We start from the raw sequence: 12,533 nt of genomic DNA, 5'->3' as shown, positions 1-12,533 counted from the left end.
AAGAGCAGGAGCCAGGAGACATAGGCAGGAAGCAGCAGAGGTGGCCTTCCATTGCAGTCCTCCTGACATCTCCCGATGTCAAAGCCAGAGCTCACCCCTCTGCATAATGGTATAATCCCTCTGAATAAGCAGCAGATCAATCAATGCCAATGCTTTGGGTAAACCACTTAAGGATAAGTTGAGGTTTACCCAGATGGTTTGATCATAATAAGAAAAAAGCAGTAGTCAATTTGTCTAGATGATGAGAGAAATCTACAAACTGTAGTTCATTCACCTGTGCAGATTTTCTTTGGCACAACCACCAGGAATCCTGCAACAATGGGTATGACAGGTGCAGCACTGTCAGTGTCATTTGTTAAGGCATTTAGAGATTCAATAAGGCAAGAATTATCTGGAGCAACGGATGCACACTGAATTGCTAAATGAAGTGAGAAATATAGAAAAGGTATGAAAACTGTCTAGCACAGTGCCAGGCACAAAGTCATTCCATCGACTCTTATTACTACTATCATGAATAGAGACACTGATCATTCGTTTAGAAGCAGGAAATCATAAAACTTACTCTGGAGTAATCGAGATCTCTGGGTGTTGAGTCTGTTAAAGCTCGTACAAGGGCATTCATCATACAAATCGGAGGAGAAGGTGGAGAGGGCTGAGAAGGTTCCTGTTGTAATGGGCTCTTTGGTTTGGAAGGCAGGCGACCTCTCCTCCCTTTCAGACTGTCTGTACGGACAACTGATGCCGAAAGAGAGAAAGAAAACAATCTTCAAAGTTTATGTTATGAATAGCCATAAATCATGAAAAGGAATCAAAACACATTACAGTTGAGCAATCGTTAGTGAGACCAACTATTTAAAAGTGACAATAGTTTGGAATAATATTCACTCAATGATTTAATGAGAGTTGAAATAAGCAACATAAAAGCCACCCCATATTTACATTTGGTAATGAATTAGCCCTAAAATTCTCCTTCTTAAATAGAACAAAGATGTATGTATACAAGCTCTCTATTAATTTTGAGAAATTAGAATAAATAGTCCTCAGTTAGTTTTAAAATGTAAACATATGCTGTAAAAATAAAATGTTGAAGGAAAGATGAACTGGGAAAATTCAGTATCCCAACCTAAATATTAACTTTTTTTTTCAGTGACTTCTGAGAACACATATAAACAAACCGGGTAAAAAGCATTATATCCATACCTTCTTTAACCATTCCGACACTGAGACACTTCTGAAATCGACAATACTGACAACGGTTTCGACGTCTCTTGTCTACTGGGCAGTTTTTATTTGCCAGGCAAACATATTTTGCATTTTTCTGCACCGTTCTCTGAGAAAATACAATACAGAGATAGTCAACTAATAGTTTCTGGACAGAGGTAGAACCTGACAAGATGTATTTTAATTACAATGTGAAAAGCGACAGTGCAATTCGTATAATTCGATAAATTTAATTTCCTAACACGCTAGCCTGCAGGAAAAACAATTTTATTAGTGTTAGCTGCTGACAATGAAAATCATCTCGGATTGTTCTGAAGCAAGTCTCAGGAGACACCAAACTCTGAATGATAAAATCATATCTGAAATTACCAGGTCAACATATCATACCTTGGAGAATTAGATTATCTCCACTTTTAATATCCCTTTGGGAACAATTTTCTATTTGTTCCACTCCCCTGATTATTGCTGACCTTATTAAAATAAAATCAAAATTATCTGGGATGTGCTTTGTTTGCTATCACTATTGTAAGTCAAATATCACAGTAACTAGCTTTGTTACCCAATAGAGATGAAATCATAAAAAGCAAAATCAGGATTTGTCTAGTTAAAATATATAGAAAATAATGTTTCAATGCAAAAAAGAAATTCAGTTAATCAGCCTCTGTAGTTTATCTTTAAAGAATATTTTTGAAAACACCATAAAATTGGACCCTAAAAATCACTATCACATCCAAAAAAGAAAGAAAGAAAAAAAACCCAAAGGACAAAAAAGAATGATAGAAAGAAATGTGAGAGCTATATATTTTCAGTGAAATTTCCCATTAATAGGTAATTTCATAAATGTCTATTGACATAGACACCAAAATAACCATACTATAAAAGACACATCATAAAACTTGGGCCTGGATATAAAAACAACATTGTATTTTTCAGAATCCATATAATTTTGAAATGACACATGGAGAGAGTAAACATATTTTATGTTCCAAATTTAAAAGAATGCTTGTTTTTTTTTTTAATTGAAAACATTTGTACAAATGGATCTATTTTACCACTTCGGGTAAATTTGTTCAGAAATTACCTGGATCTATACAACTCCACAAGCAGAAAGTTGATATTTATTTGGGAAGCCTGGACTGCATTAAAAAAAAAAAAATCCAGGTAACTTGGGCTGTTTGATCTATTTTGTATCCAAAAGTCTAGATTTACTTTGAACCTCTTCTTTACTTTCAGTCATCTTCAACCTCCATGTTTCAGTTTTACTCTATCTTCACGTTTTAATTTCATTTTAGGGGACAGTTTCTAAAACGCTTACATAAAACTTAAACAATATAACAAAGCCAACCTATCTCAAGTCTAAGACACATTTCCTCTGCTTCAGTATATTTTAGTTTAAAATGCAAAATTCTAAAACACAAACATACTTCTAAGTTTCCAGCATTTAAATTCTTAGTAGTCTGTAAGGATAGGAAATGTGTGTTTCCTGAATAAAGCTCTCTTTCATTGAACGTGCAGTAATTTCTAACACTCTATTTCTTGCCATCATCCTCAAGGCTATATGCCAATTTGAGTGCTGGTGGCATTTTGCTTCAGGTATACATTTTCCCAATAACCTGAAGCCGTCCTCACATTTGTGTGTGCCTGCACAGTTTAAGGACAGGGAGAGATCGTTATGGTTCAATCACCGAATTCCCATCATTAACTGCACTTCATGTCACATTTTTAAAGAATTCAATTTAATGGTAGAAAGCCACTGGGTAAAACCTGCTCTGGTTCCCTTAATTAACAGATCTGTGGGGTGGTTCTCCCTCATCCTGCCCCCACCCTTTCAAGTATAGATTTGTTTTCAAGGGATTGCTGCAGAAAAGGGAAGCTATTGGGGAACACTTAATTGACATTTCTGGACTCAGAATGTATCACCACTCTAGTCTTCTAGTCAACTCTCAATTATTTAGGGTTGATTATATTTGTGGATTATTCATAATTCTCTTAATTGTTTTTCTTTCTTTTCCCTCTTTCTGCTGCCAGTTTCACTGCCCTTCAGCATTTCCACTGAAATCCTATAAAAATCAAATCTGCTAAAAGAATGCAGTTACTTGAAAGTAGCCCTGGTAAAGCTCGAGTAAAGACAGAAAAAAAAATGGCTAAACTCAATGGCTAAAAAAAAAAAAGGCTAACATTCTGCATTTAAAACATCATAACCCTGCATACCTGTAGGGCACTTAACATATTGCAAAGTCTTTCCATAAGCATTTTCTCATTTATCTGTAGATTTCAATTAATGACACGATTACTATCAGTAGATCAAAAATAACTGTTGCTTGTTACTATGTATACCCATCCACAAATATGTACCTTTTTACAAATACTCTGTAGTTTCATTTAATAACGAAGTATTATTTTTATGGCCCTTTAAAGATTATAAAATGCTTTATATATGTTTTTATCTCATTTAATACACAGCCCTTTTATTCACTGATAGGGAAACTGAGGCCTAGAAAGAATTGTCATGCCCAACATCATACAATGGGTAGGTGACAGATCAAGGTCTCCTGTTGGAGTCTTCTTACTCCAATTCCAGCATGTTCCCAGATACATCCTATTGGCCTCCCAAAACCTAGTTACCCAATCAGCATCCCGCTTGCCCTCTCCCTCTATCCTGCCCAGCACTGGAGGATAAGGAGTGACTTGTGTGGCTTTGCAAATGCCTGAAGTAATGGCCAAGGGGGTGGGGAATGAGGAGGATGGTACAGAAGTAAGTGTCTGGAGAAGTCTGGGAGTCAATAGCAAAAGGAGGAGCAGCAAGAGAGCAAGGCTTTTCCCCTCCCCCAGTGGTGGAAAGAACACTGAACTCAGGAGTCAGGAGAAACCAGCTGCACCCCTGTGCAGCTAAATCACTGCTTACAGCCTGCACAAGACTCCACTTGTCTAGGCTTCAGCTTCCTCATGGGTAAAATATGGGGGAGACTGATGGCCCTCCCACTGTAAAATTCTCCTTTATACCTATGAGACAAAAAGTGATGTCTACACCTGGCACTGTGTGTGGTACAGAGGTAGGGAAGTGTGCCTAGAGGATAGAGTGGATTGGCAAGACCCCAACTTCTATCTTCTATGGAGGGAACTGCCCTAAACTGCATCGAGTCAGTTGCCCCTGTTTATTCCAATGCTGCAGAGTTATGAAACGGGTGTGCAATTTGGGGTCACACAAACAGGAGTTGGCACCCTGCCTCCATCTCACTCCACGAGTGTGTGTCCTAGGGCAACAGAATAACCTCTCCAAGCCTCAATGTCCTCATCTACAAACAAGGATAAATAATATCTACCTTTAAGACACTGACTGGACAGAATTCAATCTCAGGTCTGATTCTAGAGTTCCAGCTCTTACTGTAAAGGTTAAATGAGACACAAATGTCCAGGACCTGACATGCAGACCTTATCCCTTCAGACACCGTGGCTGGACATACAAGGAATGCAATGAGGTGCTTGCATTTTTGAAGTCAGAGATCCTTTTGAGAATCTGCTGAAAGCTCTCCAGAAAAATGCTCATAAGACAATGACAGGTCGGGAGGTTCCCAGACCCCTCAAGTCCATCTGGGGTCACCTCCTGTACATGAATCTCAAGTGAAAAGCTCTGGAGATTATGGGTGTGAGGGTGCTAGGAGAGGGTATAGGAACGCATAGTGTAATGATTACACCTCTCAAACCAGGAAGGACAAGGATCGCCCCTACACCCACCCAGAAGCTCCCTAAAGCGAGGGGGCTGCCTGGGGAGGAGAGAGGGGAGCCAGGAGGAGGCGGGCGTGTGCTCACCTTGAAGAAGCCCTTGCAGCCCTCGCAGGTGCGCACGCCATAGTGTTGGCAGGCGGCGTTGTCCCCGCACACGGCGCACGTGCCCTCTCCGGACGATGAGCTCCTGTTGGGCGGCGACGGCAAGCTGGGGCTCTCACCCAGCAGGCTGGACGCAGTAGGGGAGGCCGTGAGGCCGAGCGGCGGGAAGGCCAGCGCGGCCGCCCTCTTGGCCAGCGGCAGCCCGTATGGGTGGCCCTCAAGCGCAGCAGCCTGGCTCCCCGCGGCGGCGGCGGCGGCTCCCAGCGGCAGGCTGAGCGCGGCGGCGGCCGTCGGGTCGTAGCCGAGGTGGTGGCCGCCGGCCGGGCTAGGCGCGGGCGGGTGCGGCGGCGAGGGCTTGAAGTGGAAGACCGGGAAGCGCGTGCCGGCCACCGTGGGCACCGCCTTCATCGGCGGGTCCAGCAGCGGGCCGGGCGCGATGCAGCCGGGCGCCGAGGGCAGCGCGTCGTCCCACAGCGCCCCCGCCTGCGGGGGGAAGCCTGGCGTGGTGGGCGTGGACGGCGGGGACTGCTTGAAGTACATGGAGGTGCTGGGCAGCACCTCGTCTTCCGGGCCGGAGCGGGTAGGGATGGACGGTTGCTGCTGCTGCTGCTGCTGCTGGTGGTGGTGGTGGTGGTGGTGGTGGTGGTGGTGATGGTGGTGGTAGCCGTGAGCACGCCCCTCCTCCATCTTGATCAAGGGCCGCGGCCCGGATGGCTGCATTTGGTACAGGCAGGAGGGCTTGAGTTCGTAGCTGCTCGAGTAGCCCTCCATGAAGGTACTGAAGCTGGGCAGAGACGTAGTGGCTGTGGCAGTGATCTCGGTGCTGCCAAGGTCCATGGTCAGCTTGGTGTAGTCTGGGGGGTTCATGATCTCCGTGGTGTATTCCGAGCCGTATGTCTGTGCTGCATAACTGGAACCTGGAGGCGAAGGGCTATATTGGGCTTGCACGCAGGGCATATCTGCAGGGACAGGGAAAAGGGTATGTCAGAAGCAAGTCAACACTCGTTTCCTAGCTAACAGACCCCACTGGATGCATTGCTCCCTAATCTGGGAAATAGAGAGGAAATGACATCCTCTTCTCCTTCTCGTAGATAGACAGAGTCCCCCACACTGACTTTCTTCCTCCCCAGGAAGAAAGCTGAATCCCTGACAGACAAAAAGGGGCCACAGGATGCCAAAACTCTGGCCTCCCGGGGACCTCTGTACCCATCTTCTCTCCTTCTCTGTCCTGCACCAGATCTGGGAAACTTGATGTCTTTCACCATAAGCCCAGAGATGTTTTTAAAAAGTGGCTTTGAGTCCTATAAACTGATTGGAGTGGCCTCCTCAGCCACAACCTGGGAGGACAAAGAGAAAGCCAGTTGGTTTATTCTGGAGGGAAAGAGGTCATTGGTCTCCCAAGCCACACACACTGATTTGTAAACCTATGAGTTAGTCAAAAAAGGCATCCTATGAGAGACTTACTGGCCAAGGGAGACAGTGACATTCTAACATTTTATGAGTGCCAACTGAGGCTGCCCACACGTGTTGTGGTCGCTTTCTCCCACCCCCTCCCCACTCCTCCAAACAGGGCTAGCAGCCTGCACAAAGTGGACCCCTGTTGATGACTTCAGCCAGCTAGGTGGTGAGATGGGGACGTAGGCCCAGGAAATGGACTGGGGGAGTTTGCACCATCTGCAAAGAGAAAGATCAGCAGCTGCAACAAAACACCCACGAAACCTGCTCTTTGCTATAATACATACATATATATGTATATATATTAATATATATTTCTCAATGCTGACTAATAAAATATATCAGTGGCTGTTTTATGACAACAGTTTATAGCTATCATAATAGGCAAGTTACTCTAGGTATTTTCTTATGACAGAAGAATTAGTACCCCTGGAAAAGGAGAAAGAAGTTTCTGAATAGACTTAGTTTCTCTGCCAGTTTAACTATGTTGAGCCCCCAAAGCAACTAGTATCCAGGGTGCTAACAACTGTTCGGAGAGGTTGAACTGGGTTAGAAAGCCCTGGGAATTATTAAATGTAGTAGATGATTTATCTAATTATTTTCCTTTCTTTATGGCTAAATATAAAGGGTAAAACGGACAGTTTCTGGTGGTTAGTTTTTCTGAGCCAAAGGAAAAGCAGGTGTTTAACGCCTATTTGGATTCTATGGTGTAAAAGGTGTGACTAATAGAGACGTGAGTATTTCACATTTCCTTTGACATCTTTCTCTTACCCACATTTCCAAATCTGATTGAGTCATGCGTGTATGGGATGAAATCTTGACTTGAAAAAGGGCGATGAGGGCCTGTTAGAAGAAGCAGTGAGGAGGAGAGGCCAGTTCAAACCTTTTTGTTTCCCCAAGTAGGGCCTTAAAAACACACTCAATAGTTGGAAGTTAAAGATTTACTTATCTTGCTGTCTAGTGGTTGGGATGAAATGAATGACAATCATTTAAAAGAAAGAACACTGCCTGATCTCTCATCTATTCTCCTCCCTTCAGCACCTCTAGGATTTCTCCCTTAGTCTTTTCTGTCATTGTTCCCTGCCAATCCCTACCTATTGCTCCTTTGTGTCTTTCTGAGGTTTCCAGCTAGAAGACGAGATTGCTGGGGCTGTATTCTATTATTCTATGCTATCTCTGGTGCCTACTCAGGCCTGGCACCTATTATTCCTTTAGCAAATTCGTAAAGAGGTGGTACAAACCAAACCTACAATCCACTTTTGCCAAACTCAAATTTACTCCTTGGTTTTCAGCTCAAATGCTTTCTCTTTCCCTCTGAGGTGCAATCATCCAAACTTCTGCACCCAAATGATTTTGGTTTTATACAAACAAAAATGCTCAGTGTTGCTCTAAGTGATTCCATAACTCTTAAACGCATTCATTGGATATAAAAGGGCAGCAAAAGTGAAGACATTAAAATGTATAAACGTATTGGTGTATTTGCATTTTTCTTAGGAAAAATAATTTTGAGAAGTGTAGTGCTTAATTTAATTTGGCTGCTCCACTCAGTAGCAACAGGGTGTGGTATACAGAGGAGCTTCGTTCGAGGAAGCCACCTGTGCTGCGAAATTCGTGGCCAGCAGTCACTGTCCTGGCACTGGGAAGTCCACCAGGCTGCCCGTTGGGTGTGTGGTTCCCCTACCCACTTCTCCCAGCCCGGGGAGGGGGGGTTGGGGGGGGGACAGAAGAGATGGTGCCTTCAAACCTACCTGGAGGGTATCTTGCGCGCTGAATGGTGGGGCTGGGGGTCTCTCCAGCGCAGGCTGAGAGTGTAGGAGGCGGGGGTGTCCGGCGAGGCGAAGCGGCGGCCGCGCTGCCCGGCTCCGCGGAGGGTCCAGGCTCAGGACCCGGGCTTGCCGGGCTGCGCTCTTCCGCAGTGGGCTCTGCAGGCACGGGCAGAGAGGACAGAGGTCACAGCAGGACCAGGCTGGGTTACTGCAGCCTGGGCTGTGTGTGTGTCTGTGTGTGTGTTGACGGGGGCGGCGTTCGTGGGAAGCCTCTAGAAATGCTATGTTAATTACAAAGACTTAAGGGTAAGGATGCTTAAGGGTACCGGAGTCCCCCGGGCAAGAAGCATCTCACGGCCTTGGAGAAACCGAGGGAAGGTTGTCTGCACCCACCGCGGTTTTGTGGCACCCGAACCGAGGCTAAAAAGCGCGTAGTCGGTCGTCTCCCCGAAATTGATCTCTCTGCCCCAAGAACTGGTTCCGAGCTCGGGAAGTCAGGAAGACCGAAGAAAGAAGAACACTTGAACGAGTTCCGCCCGAATCTGGGGGTCAGTGAGCGTGCACGAGCGGAAAATAGCCATTTTCCAACTCTGCCCGCCCCCACTCCTCAAATACAAATTTAACATGTTGCATAGGAAATGCACGAGGTCCGGAACGAATGCATGAATGCCCCGAGGAATTAAGAAAGTCTGCGCTTTTCATTCTAAATGCTAATGGACCTTCGCTTCTATTAGCCGTGAGTTTCGGGGGCCAGGGGTCGAGCAAACAAAAGGGCACAGTGGAAGGGACGGCGCTGGAAGCAAGACAAGCAGGCAGGCAGAGTTCGCGGCTGGTGGGCCCGGCGGACGCAGGTCCTCCGCACCCAGCGGGCAGTGTCGCCGAGGGTGGGCCACCTCGAGGCTTCTGGCCACCCTGCGCCCCGGAGAGGGCACATTCCGGAGGGCGCCGAATGCAGCTCCGGGGCGAATGTCTCAGCGCACAGCCCTAGCGAAACTTTGTAGCTGAAAGCGCCGCTCCTCGGGCGTAAGGGACGGATCTGGCAGCCCCAAACTCCGGCCTATAGCGCCCCCTTTGCCCAGGGTGGGCACAGGTCGAAGGGTGGGAACGGGGACCGAAAAAACCCCAAACCAAACCAAACAAAAAACCTCTCGGGTGCGCAGACCGCGGGGGTCGTTTCCTGGCGCCCCTGCGCGCCGGGCTTGCCTGCAGGAAGAGAGAAAGGGACTCGGAGCCCCCAGGTCCGGGAACCCTCGACAGCCAGCAAATGGGGGATTCCCTTGCCACTCCCAGCTCCAGCCCGAGCTGCTCCGACGGAAAGCATGCGCTCACGGTAGCGCGGGCACAAGCGGATCTTCCCACGGCTGTGGCATGTGCTTCCCGTCCCCCCGCGTCCTCAATGGGGGTCTCCAGCACGCCCCCTCCAGTGGGTGCCCTCATTCCCATTCCTCTCCAGGGTCCTTTCAAGCGGAATCTTTCTCCGAGGGGCGGCCTCTGAACTCGGGTGGGCGGGGACCACATCTTCCCAAGGAAAGGGTTCCCCTCGAGCGCCCAGCGTTCGCGGGAGAGAGCCACGCAGCCTTTGCTACAGCCCAGCCGAGCGCCCCACCGCTCTCTCCGCCCCTCAAAGGGCCGGTTACCTAGGCAAAGCCTCCGCGCCTGGAAACACGTTCGGCCGCTCCCGCTCGCGGCCGCCGGGCCGGGAGCACAGAGACTTGGGGTTGTAAATTAGGAAGAAATAACTACCTCTGTCAAAGCTCCTTTCTTTCTCGTGGGCAGTCGAAAGGAACACCCCCGTGTTCCCCTCCCCGTGGTGAAGTGTGTGGAGGAAACCGTGAAACGCACCATTGTGACCTCCGCGGAGTTTCCAACCCTGGGGAGCGGAGGCGGAGGTTGGGTGGGGGCAGGAGGAGTGGAGGAGAGACCGACAGAAAGGGAAAGACAGACGTTCTCAGAAAGACCGAAGAAGACTAGACAAACCGCGGGGGAGAATTTCTGCGAGCGCACGGTCCCAGGAAGGGGGCGGTGGGCGCAGGGGAGGGAGCGGGTGTGGAGGTTGCTGTGGCCTAAGGAGTCTTTGATAGTCACATTGCAAGCATCTTGTTCAAGGAAATTACTCGAATAAAGTCACTTCATTCATTGTGCCCAGGAGCCGCGTTGGGCAGCCCTTTTCTTTCCCTAACTCGGTTCTAAAAAACGTTTCCTCGTCGTGGGAAAAGGAGATCCAGGATTAGATTGACGATGGAATGACTAAACGGCGCCCTGTACCTCTCTCCCGGCACTCTAAGGCCCTGGGATAACAGCCCGAGATTTCTGATTACTAAAGTCCTTGCAGCATTTCCCTCTGGAGAATCTGGAGGCACAAATAAAAGGCAATCTCCAAGAACGTTCTCGGAAATCAAGCGACAAATGCTTTCTCCCTCACGACTGCCCCGAAGCTTCCAACAGGTTCGAGAGGTGCCCTCGGAAGTCAATCTCCGCTCGCTTGACCGCTCTCCTCTCACGACCGAGAACTTTCATTTCTACTGAGAGTAAAACAGTCGGAGCAACTTCTCCAAAAGCGCGAGTTCTGTCAGTAAGAAGTAAACCGTGCCTTTCCCACACCGAGCCAAGGTCTGGAGGAGAGGGACACCGTCCCCACGCGTGTCGGGGCGCGGGAGTCGGCAATTACACCCGATTTACCTCCGAAGGGAAAAGCGTAAGCCGGCAAGTCGGCGACGCCAGGCAGACGTGCCTAGTGGAGCCCCAGGCTCATTTCAATACAATAAGCCACATTCCTACAATTACGCTCTCTTTCCTGAGGTCCTCCGAGTGCCTGTGCAAACTCCGGCGGCCACTGCCCAGGCCCCTTCCCTCCCGAGCTTCCTTCCAGAGAACCAGCTCGGTGCCACCATTAGGTACATTCACTTGGACCCACCAGAGCCCCTATTTTCAGTCCTACTTAAAAGGCAGGAAAATTACTGCCGTTCATCACCGGAGCTGCAACTCCCTGCCGTTGCCGCCGCCGCCGCCGCCGCCGCCGAGAGCATCATTACCATGACAACTAGAGCCGAAATACCCTGAATTACATCGCTGGAGCCGCTACAGCACAAATCCCGGTCCTCCTCTTTGTTAGAGGCTTTTCGCCTCTTCCAGTGGGGGGAGGAATCCCACGAGCTCCAGAGATCCCCGCGGGCCAGCTACAGGGGAAAAGTTTCAGCTCAGAACCTAGCGGCTGCTCCGCAAGCAAAGCCGGAGCTGGGAGGCGAGGTGGGGGGGAGGGAACCCCACACTCAAAGTTGTCAATTGCAGGAGCGACGCTTCCCAGCAAGCCAACTTTTTAGCAAGTCCCCTTATTAACTGGGCGAATCTCATACGTACTTGAGTGCTGTGGCGGTTCCGTCTTTAGAGCGAGTTTCTAGAGAGCTGTCCCGAAATCTGCACTGGGGGGGAGTCACAGCTGCTGTCCCGGAAGGGCTGCGGTGTACAAGCCCAGCGGCTCCCAGAGGCGGTGAGCGGCTGGTGGGGGATGCTGCGATCCCGACTCATGGGAGAGCGCCGCTGAGAGGTTCCGCAGGCGTCCTGGCTCGGAATGCGACCAGGGGGGAGGATGCCGCCGCCGTTCCCACCTCCAGGGCCACCGCCGGCGCCGTCAGTGTTGCAAAGTGAGCCCGGCAGGGGCGTCCGGCTGCGGCGTCGCGCTGCACCGGCGAGGGCGCAGGGCAAGAGGGGTGTGAGCGCGCGGGAGAGAGTGGAGTGTGTGTGTGGAGCGTGTGTGCGCGCGTGTGTCTGTGTGTGCGAGTGAGGGAGCGGGTGTGAGCGCGTCTGTGTATGGGGAGCGGAGGAGGAGCAGGAGCTGGAGGGGTGGGGGGCGGGAGGCAGGAGACTCCGCTCTCCCGGCTGCGCGTTCGCTTGCTCTCTCGGCACGTCATTTATGCCACAGGAGCCCTAGCGGCCTCTCCATAGAGTGCCTGGAATGCGAGACGTCAATGTGACGCCATGGGACGCTACGTCACCCTCCTCCTCCCTCCCCTGGCCCAGCCGGTTCCGCGTGTGCGAGGGAGGGTGTGTGTGCTCGTGCGTGCGCGCGCGCGCTCCCCAGCCATTCGCACGGCCGCACAATGGAAACTACGCCGCACCGCCCGCCCCAGCCCGCGGGCCTCTCGGACCCCTGCCTGCCAACGCCTTTGCAGCAGCGCTGCTAGCCAGGGCGCTGGTCTGTGGGAGGGTGCAGCAACCTCCCGCGGGTCAGGCGGGACCGCCCAGCTGTCAGGCTCGGGTGGAGTA

The 12,533-nt window shown here is 49.7% G+C and overlaps 1 protein-coding gene across 2 annotated transcripts in view; it reads right to left on the bottom strand.

Annotated features, from left to right (window-relative positions):
- Nucleotides 1–12,182, bottom strand: part of NR4A3 (nuclear receptor subfamily 4, group A, member 3) — a 37,209-nt gene extending 25,027 nt beyond the window's left edge. The window contains exons 1-5 of one of the 2 annotated variants that reach the window (XM_012638282.1): nucleotides 11,628–12,182; nucleotides 8,253–8,426; nucleotides 5,032–6,008; nucleotides 1,201–1,330; nucleotides 563–735 (exon numbers count right to left, since the gene is read on the bottom strand). In XM_012638282.1, coding sequence (XP_012493736.1) covers nucleotides 563–735; nucleotides 1,201–1,330; nucleotides 5,032–6,006 — 1,278 coding nt within the window. In that variant the 5' untranslated portion in view covers nucleotides 6,007–6,008; nucleotides 8,253–8,426; nucleotides 11,628–12,182. Of the gene's footprint in view, nucleotides 1–562; nucleotides 736–1,200; nucleotides 1,331–5,031; nucleotides 6,009–7,275; nucleotides 7,298–8,252; nucleotides 8,427–11,627 lie in introns of those variants that run through there. The other variant, XM_012638283.1, reaches the window with a different exon arrangement.
- Between the last annotated feature and the right edge of the window lie 351 nt (nucleotides 12,183–12,533).

This window comes from Propithecus coquereli, unplaced genomic scaffold, assembly GCF_000956105.1.
Source record: "Propithecus coquereli isolate 6110/MARCELLA unplaced genomic scaffold, Pcoq_1.0 Scaffold128, whole genome shotgun sequence".
In the NCBI taxonomy this organism is placed as follows: domain Eukaryota; kingdom Metazoa; phylum Chordata; class Mammalia; order Primates; family Indriidae; genus Propithecus; species Propithecus coquereli.
The sequence above is the reverse complement of the archived record's forward strand: the minus strand, read 5'-3'. Positions and strand labels throughout refer to the sequence as shown.